The sequence below is a fragment of the Ursus arctos genome, unplaced genomic scaffold (assembly GCF_023065955.2).
Source record: "Ursus arctos isolate Adak ecotype North America unplaced genomic scaffold, UrsArc2.0 scaffold_19, whole genome shotgun sequence".
Lineage (NCBI taxonomy): Eukaryota > Metazoa > Chordata > Mammalia > Carnivora > Ursidae > Ursus > Ursus arctos.
The window spans coordinates 48,329,091-48,342,594 of record NW_026622863.1 but is presented as its reverse complement, the minus strand read 5'-3'; the positions used below and the strand labels follow the sequence as shown (position 1 = coordinate 48,342,594).

The 13,504-nt window shown below is 57.3% G+C and overlaps 2 protein-coding genes across 3 annotated transcripts in view; one reads left to right on the top strand and one right to left on the bottom strand.

The window, feature by feature from the left end:
• Positions 1-4,233: 4,233 nt before the first annotated feature.
• FOXA3 (forkhead box A3) lies at positions 4,234-12,466 on the bottom strand. Its single transcript, XM_026482017.3, has 2 exons — positions 12,279-12,466; positions 4,234-6,200 (listed from the first exon to the last, which is right to left on the bottom strand). Exons 1-2 carry the CDS (start codon positions 12,345-12,347, stop codon positions 5,217-5,219), a joined length of 1,053 nt encoding a protein of 350 aa, XP_026337802.1. The 5' UTR covers positions 12,348-12,466; the 3' UTR covers positions 4,234-5,216.
• Positions 12,467-13,280: 814 nt separating this feature from the next.
• The window catches only part of SYMPK (symplekin scaffold protein), a 36,087-nt gene continuing 35,863 nt past the window's right edge, over positions 13,281-13,504 (top strand). Inside the window, exon 1 of one of the 2 annotated variants that reach the window (XM_026482018.4) lies at positions 13,281-13,411. The gene's annotated coding sequence lies outside the window, so the exon portion shown is untranslated. The remainder of the gene's footprint in view (positions 13,412-13,504) is intronic. The other variant, XM_057314495.1, reaches the window with a different exon arrangement.

Below are 13,504 nucleotides of genomic sequence, written 5' to 3'. Positions count from 1 at the left end.
GACCAACAGAGAAGAAGTCAGAATGACATTAGACGGATGGACAGACTCCCAGGGAGAAGCCAGGTGAGGACCCGGGGACACCCAGGGACAACAGACACAGACAGACAGACAGCAGCCGGCTGAGAAGTCCCGTTTCTTCCCCACCCGGAAAGCTTCCCTGGAGCTGGAAAAGTCCCCAGGCCCCCCTGCCCGCCTCGCCCGTGGCGTGCCCACTCACACCTCAGGCAGAGGAAGCTGGCAGGCCCCACAGGAACCTTTCTGTGGGGGGGGGGCAGTGGAGGCGGGCGGGTGGCAGGGACGAAGGGAGAGGAGTGGCGGGCGGGCAGGCAGCGGGCAGCGGCTACACAAAGGCCCCAGTGTCTGCCCCTCCTGCCCCCGGGTACAGATATAAATAATATGTACATATACCTTTATATATATACCAGCGGGCTGGGGGCGGGAGGCCGGGGGCCACACGCTTCCCTAAGGGCCCGGGAATGGCAGAAGTCTGCTCCTGCGGGGGCTAGAGGGGCTCAGAGACACACGGAGAGAGTGGCCAAGACTGACAGACACAGGCTGAGCGGGACACGGGGACGGAAGGAGAGGGAGAAACTTACAAAGCACGAAAGAGCAACAGAAAGCCTGGCAGACAGAGACCCAGAGTCAGAAACCAAGTGGCTGACTCAAACGGAGACCGATCCGGAAAAGAGGGAAAGCACACTTCACTGAGCGAGAACAGAAAAAGGTGGAGGTAGAGGGACGGTGACAGAATGGAGACGAGGGTCATTCCAGAGAAAGGCAAAGCCGCGAGTAACTCAGGTGAGAGGAAGTAAGGACAAAGAGGAACAGAAAGAGGCCAGGAGACACCCAGAGAGAGAGAGAGAGAGAGAAGCAGATGGACAGATGGACAGGGCCAGGCCAGGGCTGGGGGCCCGGGGAGGCTCGTGCCCGTGGGTGAGGGGTGGGTCAGGGCACGTCTCCAGTTTGGGGGCAGCACCTGCGGGGGACTGTTGGTGCAGCCCAGTGCAGGGCAGGCTAAGGGGCAGGGAGCGGAGGTAAGGGAGGCGGCCCTTGGGTTCCGGATCTCGGTGTTTACCTGTGTCAGGCACTGCAAACAGGCGCCCAGCCTGGCCCATGGCGGGCGAGGGTGGGCTGGGCCGGGCCCTCGCCCTGGCACCAGTGGGCCCGACACGCCCACCTGTGGCCTGGGTGGTGAGTAACACACACGGTGACACCTGGCTAGTTGGTGACACATAGGGGAACAGACATGGTGACAAACAGGGACAGATATAGGCAGACCCAGAGTGAAAGAGACATAAACAGACCCATCGAAGCCAGTGACAGAGACTCGCTGGAACAGACCCAGTGACACACACACACCGTAATAGACATCAGGGTACGAGGACAGGCCAACAGGAGATACAAGGACAAAACACAAACAGTGACAGAGAGGACACAGTGACAGACAGGCACATCCAACACAGTGATATGCTGGCCAGAGACACATCACAGGTAACACCGAAGCCCGCGCCATCATGACCCTGACATGCTGACACCAAGATAGACGTGTGACTCCCAGTGACACAGACAATGACAAGGACACATGCACAGACACACTTGTCACCCCCTGTCCCCAGGACTGCTGGCTTCTGGGGTGCTTCCCTCCTCCTGTGGCAGGTTGTGACGGGGAATGGCGCTGACTCTGAGGGAGGGCTTGGGACCCCAGGGCCCCACGGGGCTGTCACCTCTCTCATGCTGCAGGACAGCACGGTGGTTAAGGGCACTGACTCTGGGCAGGACTGCCCGGGTTCAAGTCCTAGCTCTCCTCCTCCCCCCCCCTGCCCCCGCCGTGCCCGCTCCAACACCATCCACGTGACCTGGGGCAAGTGACTTCATGTCATCCTGCCTCAGTTTCATCAATAATAAAATAGGGGGCAGGAAGGATTGGGTCAATCCATTCTGTAAGGTGCTCGCACAATGCCGGGCAGATGACAAGCCTGAGTAGCTATTATTATGATTACTCTTTCCAGCATTACTATCATATGTCTTCTGATGTAATGGGACCTCTGCCCACAGCTGGGACCCTGCCCTGGCCCTCTGTTTCCCCACCCATGGGCCCCTCCCTTGGACCATGTCACCTCAGGCCCGGAGGCTCCGTCCAGCTTCACCTGTCCCAGCCCGGCTTCTCTGTGTCCCCATGGCTATCCCTCAATCCCCGATCCCTGGCATCCTCATGTCTGTCCATGCGTCCCACGTCTGACCGTGGTACTTTTCCACGCTGGACATCAGCCGGCTGTCCCTGGGGTGGGGGTCACACCTGCCCACGCCAGCCGAGCCGGTGGCCACCAGACACCCTGTCGGATGGCCCCACCCTCCCCCCAGGACCCTACAACAACACCCGCCCCTCCGGCCACCTGAGGTCCCTACTGGGGCGGCCTGAGGCCCAAGCCTGGGGACAGGAAGCCCCAGGCCTGGCCGCCCTGAAAGCCTCTTTCAGCCTGGGCCTCCTCCCGCCACCACCGACTCCTCCTGCGGAATAATGTTTGGGCTGTTGGCCGGGGGGCGGGGGCCAGATCCGGAGGCCGCCTGGGAGAAGCCAGAAACCGCAGGGCTTCCTGCCTCGGGCCGGCCGACTCCGGGAGAGACCCCCAGGCCCGAGGGAGGGGGGCAGGCGCCCGGGGAGACTGAGGGCCTTTCTCTCGGCCCCAGTTGTTTTTTCCAGGAACCAGGAGGAATTCCCCGGCCTGCCCAGGACAGCGAGGCCGGTGGGACGGCTGACGGGGAGCCAGCACGGCAGGGGGCGGGGGGTGACACGCAGCCGGCAGGGCGGGCACCGCGACAGAAATAGAGGGCCTGGCTTGCGAGGTGGCAGGTAGAGGCAGAAACTCAGGGAGCTGGAGACCAGAGAAGGAGGAGCGAGGCCAGAGATTCAAAGAAGTGGGGAGGGGGGGTCGGGGGGAAGGGGGGCAGACCCCGGAAAGGAGGCACAGACCCCAAGAGGAGGACAGAGACGTCCAGAGCCCAGAGAGAGGGAGGGACAGAGTCAAAGCAAGAGAGTGAATGACAGAGAAAGCACAAGGCGGACCCTATAAGAGGCAGATGACAGAGGACGAGCAAAGGTTTTCAAAAAGCCAGGAGACAAAGGCCCAGAAGGAGGCTAAGGACAGATTGTGGCAGAGAGATGACACTAGAGAGACAGAAACTGGGGGAGACATCTCTCACGCACGCACACGCACGCACGCACACGGGGATAAACAGGCAGCCCTTGGTCTCTGAATCAATGTCTGATGAACAAATGAATGAGCCGCTAGAGAAGCAAGGACCAAGAAAGGCAAACCCCAAATAAGGAAAAGACCTGCTCTAAGCTGGCTGGAGGACCCTTGCCCCATCCCTTTCCCTCCTGAGCCTCAGCTTCCCTCACTGTCGCCCACCGCCCCCCCCCCCCCCGCCCCCGGAGCCACACGCTGAAAACATCAGAGCGACACCACACTCAGAGCCTAGGGAGAGCCCTGGAGGAACAGAGACACCCAGACACCAACCCCAGGGGCCCCCAGCCGCCCAAGGAGGACCGAGCTCCTTCCCCACACACCTGCCTTCAGAAGTGACAGCCGACCCTCCACGCAACAGTGACAGGCGTGACACCCAAGCGCAGGCAGACTCTTTGAAACCCTGGAAACATGCAGACGGGTGCTGACTCCCAGAGGTACACACGGAACGCACAGTGACAGGCAGGCCTCCGACGCCGGTTGAGCCCCCCCCTCCCCAACTCCTTGAGGCGGTGGGTATGCAGACAAATTGACGTGGAGACCTGCGCCTAACAGTGTGAGACCACAAGGACCCAGGGGTAGGTGGACCGAGAGAACCACACACACGAAACAATAAGAGATTCCGGGACACCCACACGTAACACCCGGAGTGTGAACAGACCCACAAACCCACACCGTGGAGGGATACAAATCAGAGGGAACACTCAATGGGTAGGCTGCAGAGACCCCAGTGGACACAGTGATATCCTACGACCAATGGAGGCCCACCCCCCCCGACACACACACACATTCACACACACACACACACACACACCATCTCCTTCAATTAACACCTGGTTTGTGCCTTCCCCTTCTCCCCAGCTTAACCAAAAATTGAGCAGCCCCTGGGCTCCTTGGGCCTCAGAGCTAGAGGTGTGTGTCTGGGGAGTGGGGGTGGGGAGATGGCCTTGGTCACTGCGGAGCCACCTCCCCCAGGCCGTCCTGGCCCCACTGCTGCGGGGGCTGCTATCTGTGAGCAAACTGTCCTTGGGGTCAGGGACAGCAAAGAGCCAAAGGTCAGGTCGATGCCTCCCCCAGCGCCTCCCTCAGCGGCAGCCAGCTCTTGGGGGCAGGCGGGAGAGGGGACAGGGACAGGGCAATTCAGGTGTTCAAGCCCCACAGGGCCCACCCTCCAAGGAAAAGACGTTCAGTGAGAGGCCGAAACAGTGCCTTTAATGGTCAAACACAGCCAGTATCCCGCTTCCCAGGCAAGAACCAGACTTCAGTAGAAACTCCCCACACCCTAGCCAGTCCTTTCTGGTTTCTCCTGGACCAGAGCGGGGAATGGGCTCCAGAAAAAAACCAAGGAGTATTCTCACCTCCATCCCTCACTCACCTCACACCAAAGAGACAGTGATGACAATGGCCAACCCAGGGGCTGTGGTAGCTGTCACAGGGCACAACAGCACACTGGTTATGTCAGCCAACCAAGATGGTGGCCATCATAGCACCCAACTTGCCCCCAAAAAGATGTTAGGAAGGATGGTGGCCAACTTGGCCTCTGCTACACCAAGAAGCCCACCAAAGAAGAAGTGATCATGGCACCCAACGGGCCAAAGAAGATGTCATTGGAATGGTATCACCATCACATCCAAAGGGTCAGTCAAGAGGACGTCCATCACCATGTCCAAAGGGCCGACTAAGAGGTCATCCCAGGTGGCGGCCATCAGAGCACCCAAAGGAAGGACGAATAACACCAATCAACATGGCAGGCTTTGCAGTACCCAGTGGGCCCGCCGAGATGTCAACGGCAGTTATCACAGTACCCAAAGGATGGACCCGATGCCCACAGAGACAGCAGTCACCACAGTAATAGACCAACCAAGATGGTAACTGACGGGACGAGCCAAGTGTCACCAGGAGGATGAGGCCCCAAGCGCCTGACGGTGTGAGCTACATCCATACCCCACCCACCACGCTCTCACACCCCCGCTAGGACGCGTTAAGCAGAGAGCGGGAATAGACACCCTGGTAGTAGACCCCAGGCTCTCCCCCCTCTGCCCCATAGCCCCCAAACCCCACGTCCAGTTTAGGGGGTGCTGGCGTCTGTTCCGACATCAGGTTGTTGATGGAGAAAGGGTGGTTGAAGTTGTAGGGGGCATCCAGCTTCAGCTCCCCGGGGAGCTCCAGGCCAGTGAAATAGGGTGTGGAGGAAGGGGGTGAGCCACAGTCCAGAGCCCCTACGTCTTCCCCGCCCTGGGCCTCCGGCTCCGGGGGCGGAGGCTGGGGCTGGGGGGGAGAGGTGACCGTGGCGGCAGGGGTGGCGGCCGAGGCAGCAGCCCCTGCACTGTTCCTGGAGGCCGAGGTCCCGCCAGCCCCTTTCTTCACCTTCTCCTCCAGCTTGAAGCGCTTCTGGCGCCGCAGGTAACAGCCGTTCTCAAACATGTTCCCTGAGCTGGGGTGCAGGGCCCAGTAGGAGCCCTTGCCCGGCTTGTCTGGGGAGCGCGCCACCTTGACAAAGCAGTCGTTGAAAGACAGTGAGTGGCGGATGGAGTTCTGCCAGCGCTGCTGGTTCTCCCGGTAGTAGGGGAAGAGGTCCATGATCCACTGGTAGATCTCGCTCAGGGTCAGCATCTTGCCCGGCGCCTGCTGGATGGCCATGGTGATGAGCGAGATGTAGGAATATGGCGGCTTGGCATGGGCCAGTGGTCGCCGGTAGCCTTTCGGCATCTCCTTCCCGTGCACCAGCCCCGGGCCCGGGCCCCCGTACCCTGAGCCGCTGCCTCCGCCACCGCTGGCACCCAGGCCTGGGAAGGTGGGCCCCAGGGGTGCTGCGGGGGCTGGGGGCGCCAGGGGTCCTGAAGGCAGCGGGGAGGCAGGGAGCCCCCCGGGGGGGTAGGGAGCGCTCAGAGGGTTCAGGCTCATGTAGGAGTTGAGGGGGGCCATGGTGGGCACTGGGGTCACTGGCGAGTAGACCTGCAAGGAGAGAAAGATGGGGGTAGGTCAGTGAATTGCCACTCTGCTGGTCAGCAAAGGGTCGCTGGCCCCCACTGTGCATCCGTCTGTCTGTCTTGCATCTTCTACAAGTCCCTTACCTCTGTCTGCAGATGGCTGTTTCTGGAAGTCTCTTTCTCTTCCCCATCCTCATGCACCCACCCCACCCTTGACCTCATCCTCCATCCCCCACGGCTAGCTCATGCTTTAAGTGGTTCTCAAAGTGTGGTCCTGGATGCCCTGGGAAGTCTCCAAGACCCTTTTAGGGTGTCCACGAGGTCAAAACTATTTGCATATAATGCTAAGAAATTACTAGCCTTTTTCACTCTTTCTCTCTCAGGAGTTACAGTGGAGTTTTCCAGAGGCCACCGGACATGTGACATTGCAACAAACCAAATGCAGAAGCAGCCACAAGAATCCAGCTGTGTCCTATTGAACCAGACACTGAAGAGATTTGCCAAAAATATAACAGTGCCACTCCTCTCACTAAATGTTTTGAAATACAGTTATTTTATTTTATTTTATTTTTATTTTTTTTAAGTAGGCTCCACGCCCAACGTGGGGTTTGAACTCACAACCCTAAAATCAAGAGTTGCCTGCTCTACCGACTGCGCCAGCCAGGCGCCCCTGGAAATATAGTTATTAATAAAAACACAGTATTTATGCTAAAAAAATTGTTAGTGTAAAATTAATTAATCCAGGGGCGCCTGGCTGGCTCAGTCAGTTAAGCATCTATCTTCGGCTCAGGTCATGATCCCGGGGTCCTGGGATCGAGCCCCTGTGTTGGGCTCCCTGCTTGGAGGGAAGCCTGCTTCTCCCTCTCCCACTCCCCCTGCTTGTGTTCCCTCTCTCGCCATGTCTCTCTCTCTGTGAAATAAAAAAATAAAACCTTAAAAAAAATAAATAAAAATAAAAAAAGATTTTATTTATTTATTTGACAGGGAGAGAGTGAGAGAGCACAAGTAGGGGGAGCAGCAGAGGGAGAGGGAGAAGCAGGCTCCCCGCTGAGCAGGGAGCCCGATGTGGTACTCATCCCAGGACTCCGGGATCATCACCTGCGCCGAAAGCAGACGCTTAACCGACTGAGCCCCCCAGGTGTCCCTCTGTTTCAATTTCTAATGTGGTAACTTTTTTTTTCAATGCAGTAACTACTGGTAGACATAATTTACACGAATGAAAACTGGGGTCCTCAATAATTTTTAAGCATGTAAAGAGGTCCTGAAACTGAAAAAATCGAAAACTCCTGACTTCTCTAAACATCCCATCCAAATGGGTACTCTCTATCAGTCTTTTAGGTTAAGAATTACAGTGGTTAGAGGGGCGCCTGGGTGGCTCAGTCATTAAGCATCTGCCTTTGGCTCCGGGCGTGATCCTGGCATTATGGGATCGAGCCCCACATCAGGCTTCTCCACTAGGAGCCTGCTTCTTCCTCTCCCACTCCCCCTGCTTGTGTTCCCTCTCTCTCTGGCTGTCTCTCTGTCAAATTAATAAATAAAATCTTAAAAAAAAAAAAGAATTACAGTGGTCAGAAGTCAAAAATGTTTCGGGATTGGGTGGGGTAGGCCACCTGGCTGGGTCGGTGGGAAGAGCATGCGACTCTTGATCTCGGGGTTGTGAGTTCGAGCCCCATGTTGGGTGTAAAGATTACTTAAATAAATAAAACTTTAAAAAATTTTTTTAAAGATTTTATTTATTAATTTGACATAGAGAGACAGCCAGCGAGAGAGGGAACACAAGCAGGGGGAGTGGGAGAGGAAGAAGCAGGCTCCTAACAGAGGAGCCTGATGTGGGGCTCGATCCCAGAACGCTGGGATCACGTCCTGAGCCGAAGGCAGACGCTTAACGACCGCGCCACCCAGGCGCCCCAAAACTTAAAACAATTTTTAAAAAATGTTTCAGTATCAGAAATCACATGTTTCAACCTAATCTATATGGTGTCTTTACCATATATCATTAAATCTAAGACATCACTATTTCTAAGCTGCCGTGTTATTTTAAGTACCAGTAAGAATAATACCAACAAGGGGACAAAAACACTGTCAATCTCTAGACACCATTGACTGTAAAACCCATCCCATTTTCAGAAATGTTCAAATGAAAAACATGCATCTTAGCTCAATGAAATACAGTAGACATCGCTAGGTCTCTCTAATAACCCTCTCTTCTTTCATCCATTGAACAAATAAATATCTATTGGCCACCTACTTTGTGCCAGGCACTGCTCCAATCACTTCTCAGGAAAGGTCTCTTTTTCAACCTTCACAACCGCGCTATGATAACACCCACTGTATTGCTGAGCAAGCTGAGGCCCAGAGAGGTTGTCCAGGTTCAGGCAGTAAGGAAGGGGCAGAACTGGGATTCTGAATTTAGGCAGTCCGGCTCCAGACCAGTGCTCTGGACCATGCTATAAAAGCAAGTGACCAAGGGGCGCCTGGGTGGCAGAGCGGTTAGGCGTCTGCCTTCGGCTCAGGGCGTGATCCCAGGGTCTTGGGATCGAGCCCCGCATGGGGCTCCCTGCTCTGCTGGGAGCCTGCTTCTTCCTCTCCCACTCCCCCTGCTTGTGTTCCCTCTCTCGCTGGCTGTCTCTATCTCTGTCGAATAAACAAATAAAATCTTTAAAAAAAAAAAAAAAGCAAGTGACCAAGACAAGACAGAAACGCCTGCCTTCACGGACCTGACAGTCTAGCAGGAAATTAACAAGATAAACTCGGAAAACAGAAAGGATGGTGGGCGGTGATTTCTCCCTCGCTGTATTTACCCTTTCCATCCACTGTCCACCATCCTCTCTCCCTCAGTCCACCAACGCCCCCCCCGCCCTGCTCCCTCCCCACGTGGAGGTCTCGTGGCACTGGGGGTGCTGCTATCTTTCCGGCAGGGGCCACTTTTGCTCTGAGTCAGTGGGTCCTGTCCTGTCCCCTGTCACTGCAAGGGTCTGCAGGTCCCAAGGTCCTGAGAGAGAAGGGAATTGCCAGGATCACTCAGAGAGTCAGGGACAGGTGGCAACCAACTCTAGTCTGAGCCCAGGCAGAGAAACTCTCTTCTCTCTCTCTCTCACGCACTTCCAGGCAGTACTTTTGTCTCCGGTCTCTGAGTCTCCCAGCTGGCTCCATGTGTATCTCTGTCCATCTCTTTCCCGGCTCAGTACCTCCTGCACCTCCTCTCTCCTCCCCCCTCTACTCCCCAGTCTCCATCCAAGCTTCCTCCCCTCCAGCCCTGTCTCTCCCCATCTCTTTCGCACCCCTCTGCCTTCACCTCCTTCTGTCTCTCTCTCATCTCTCCCCAACCCCCCTGCCTTTCCCTCCTCCTGACTCTCCCCAGCCCCATCTCTCTCCCCCCCTTATCTTTCCCTGTTTCTCTCTGCCCCACTCCCCTACCATGTCTCTTTCCCTCCAGGACATCTCTGTACCTCTCTCTCTCCTTGCTTCAGCATTACCATCTCCCCAGAAGCTTCCCATTGAAACTAGAGTCACAGCTACCCCTCCTCCATGCACTGGTGTCCCCACCACCTTGGCTGATTCTTCCCTCTCCTCAGGACAAGGGAATCAGGTCCTTCAGAGCTGAGAGGAGGCAATGGACTCAGGGGCAACCACAGAGAGTTCCTAAATCCCTCTGCGACCCCCACTCCAATTCTCCAACTCCATGAGGGTCCTCTGTATCACAGAGGAAGACTGACCGGGACCCCAGGGCCCTCCTTTTCTGGGTCCCCACCCACCCGGAAGTCCTCCTTGAGGTCTGACCTCAAGCACTCCAGCTGCCCTAATCCACCCTTGGCTTTCCCACGCCCCAGGGCTGGGATGAACCCCCAGTGTCCGGGTGTGAGCCGGATCTCCCCTGCCAGGGCGGGGCTGAGATTGGGGGGAAGCCCTCAGGGGACTTGCACCCCCATCCCAGGAGGCTGGAATTTCTCTCCTTTCATTTCCTTATTGTCTCTAGGGGAGGGTGTGACAGGGAGCGGAGGAAGGCCTTGTGAAGCCAGAAGCCTAGTTTCTAGTCCCAGTCCCAGTCCAGATCCTAACCCCCAACACTCGGAGAGGCTTCAGAATTCCCTCTAAAAGGGGGAGCACTCAGACCAGCTGGTCTGTGAGAACTGGAGTCCAGTGGGGACACCCCAGGGTGCTAACTTTCCAATTTCCTTCCTAACAGGGAGCCCGACTGGGGGTGTCAATCACCCCAGCAGGAGGGGGCTGTGAGCACGAAGCAGTTTGGGGACCCTCTTCTTTCTTAGTTGCTGAGTGAGTGCAGATGTTTCTCTCCCTATTGTTCTGACCTGGGGGAGGAGGTGGCTCCGCTGATGGGAAGGGGGGGGACATCGGATTTCCATTTCCGTCCCCCCATATGTGAACTCTTCTAAAATATGCCCCCAAATGCTAATCACCTCTAGACTGTCTCTCAATTTCTGACATAATTTCCACGCAAATTCTTAAACTTCAGACTGTGCCCCAATAGTGACCTCCTCATCCTAGACCCACACAACTTACTTCTTAAAGATCTGGCCCCCCCCAACATAGATCTGTAGTTGGGTCTTCTTCAATCATGTTCCCAGGCTCTGAACTCTCTAGGGGTTCAGCTGGGATGATCCCCCCTCCCCCCACCACTACCTGGGAGCCTCTACTTCCAAACTGGTCTCTGCCTTCCCCACCAGGCAACTGACACGTCCAGCTCTCAGCACTCCCAATCCTTTCCCTGATCGGCCTGCCCCACCCCACGTGCACCTCACACCTCCACAGCCCCAGGACTGGCCCCTCCCGGGCACTTTGCCAAGCCCCGCAGGCCTGGGGAACCGGGAGTCCCACCGCGAGCTTCAAACCCCAGACCCAGGACTCAGGCACCGTGGGGCCCCGTGTAAACCCCCAGATCTCAGAATCCTCGGAGATCTCAGACATTCCAGTCCCCCTCTGACCTGAAGCCCAAAGTCTCCTTCCCAGTTAGGAACCCAAATGTCCGGACCCCCGTAACCCTCCAACTAGGACCCCTCCCCTGGTTTTTCACAATCTTGACTATAGAAAGAACAAGCTAAGGAGGAGCCCTTGCAGCAATGGGAATGGGGGTTAGACTTGGGGAAGGACTTTCCGTCTGCTGAGGCGAGGGAATTAAGATACACCCCGCCCCCTACTCCAAGGGCGGCCTTGTCAGAGATGGGACAAGTGAGGACATTAGCAATTACTGGAGATTACTGGAAGGGGGGGCGGTGAGTGCGAAATCTGAAACCCTCCAGCCTCCAACAAGAAGTATCCCTGCTGAGGGTCTCTAAAAACAATTAAACCACTGAAGTTCAGTGGGGAGGGGTAAGGGTCATGAATAGAGATGGGGGATGGAGCTCGGCCCCTCTCCTGACAATGCCATTGCTCACATCTGCTCTCAGGATCCCAAATCTGACCCCATCTGGGCCGCCATCTCTCCGAGCCCCGACTCTCACCCACCTGTTATTACAGGCTCCCAAACCATGTTTCATCTCTGAGCACCTCCATCTCTTAACTTTGAGCACCAATCCCTATTTCTGACTCTTAGATCGCCACCGCCAAGATGCTTATCCCCCAACCCCAATTCTGATTTCTACCCCAGAAGCCCCATCTTTAACTATATTCTACCCCTGAGCTCCCACCTTTGACTTTCCTTAATGGTGACCTTTTTCTCCCATCTCTTAGCTCCGGTCTTTCCCACCCCCCTTTGGAACCCTAATCCTAATCCCCCAGCTCTGTCCCCTATCCTGGAACTAGGATTCCTATCTTTGTTTGTTTGTTGTTGTTGTTGTTGTTGTTGTTTTTCATTTTAATCCCTTGGATTTTGGGTCCCCAACACCCATTCTTCACGTTTAAACTATGACCTGACCCTTGCCTGAATTTTTCCGCTTGCGCCCTCGCTCCAACCAGCCTAAACTGCACGCCCATGCCTCGTCCCCCATCTCTGACTCCTACACCTGGTGTGCGTGTCTCTAGTTCCTCCGCTCCTCAACTGTAGTTGGGGCCCCCATTTGATCCCACACCCCATCCTTGCCCCCATTCAAGCTCGCACTCTGATTCCTGCCCCCCACTTCCCGCTCCGCCATCCCCGAGGACACACCTCGCCCGCCTCCGGGTAGTAGCTCCACTCGGCCAGGTCATGGGCCTCCATCTTCACCGAGCCCAGCATCCCCCGGGCCTGCGCCCCCTCCCGCCCCCGCTCCGGCCCGGGGGGAATCGAGCGCTTCAGATCTCTCAGCCGGCACGGCCCGAGTTCCGACCCGTGCCCGCCCGTCCGACCGCCCGGGGTCCCAGCCGTCCTGGGCGCCGCGGGAGGCGGCCACGCTTTATAGCTGGGACACCCCCACCCCCCGCCCTCGCCCGCCCCGGGCTCCCCTCCCGCCTCCCCGAGGGCGGCGCGCTCGGACTGGGGCGCCCCCTGCGGGATTGTGCGGAGACAGACCTCAGGCGCCGGGAGCCGCAGCCCGGGACCAAGAGAGCTGGAGGTGGCTGAAGGGAGGGAGCTACGGGTGGGAGACACCGACGATGCTGAAAGCCCCCAGGGCAGAACTCTGGGGCTCTTCTACCCCAGCGGGTTTCATCATCTCGACAGGAAGAGGGGGAATAGCCAGAGCCCAGCAACCGCGGCGGAGGAGAGGGGCCCAGAGCGCAGTGGACTCCAGAGGTCATATATGCTACCATAGGGACCGTAAGAGACCCTCAAATCCACATTCCCATTGGACGGACTGGAATACTGAAGCTTCCGACAGCTGGAAATGCTCCAGACTATGTAAATGGTCAGGACCTAAGGTGGTGGGTATCGGGCACTCTGCTTAGACTCCCCTGGGGCAACAGACCACCTCCAGGACCTAGGAGCTTCGCGGCCCGGACTCTCCACCCGCTCTAACACCAGCCGTCCAGGGACTCAGAACCACCGTGAACTCCATTTCCCAGAAGCCTCTTCCTCCCTTTCCGTCCAGTGCCTCTGCTAAGGGACTACATTTCCCTTAAGGCATGGCGTTCAAAGGCCGGAAATGAAAGGCGCCCCGGCGTCGTCTGAGGGGGAGGGCGGAAGGCCTCTAGCGCCGCAGGAGGTAGGGGCGGGGTCGGGCCGCAGTGTGGACTCCATTTCCCGGCGGCCCTGTGTGCGCTGCGCGTGCGCAGTGTCCCGGCGGCGAACGGAAGATGGCGACGGCGGCGTCTGTGAAGAGGCGCTGCTGAGGGGGCGCGAGGGGGACGGAGGCCGGCGCCGCGGTGAGCGGGGGGCGGCGTGGGGGCCCGGGAACGAAGGGAGGAGGGACCCTGAAGCGGCAGGGGCGCTGACCGGCGAGTTGGGGCGCTGCGAGG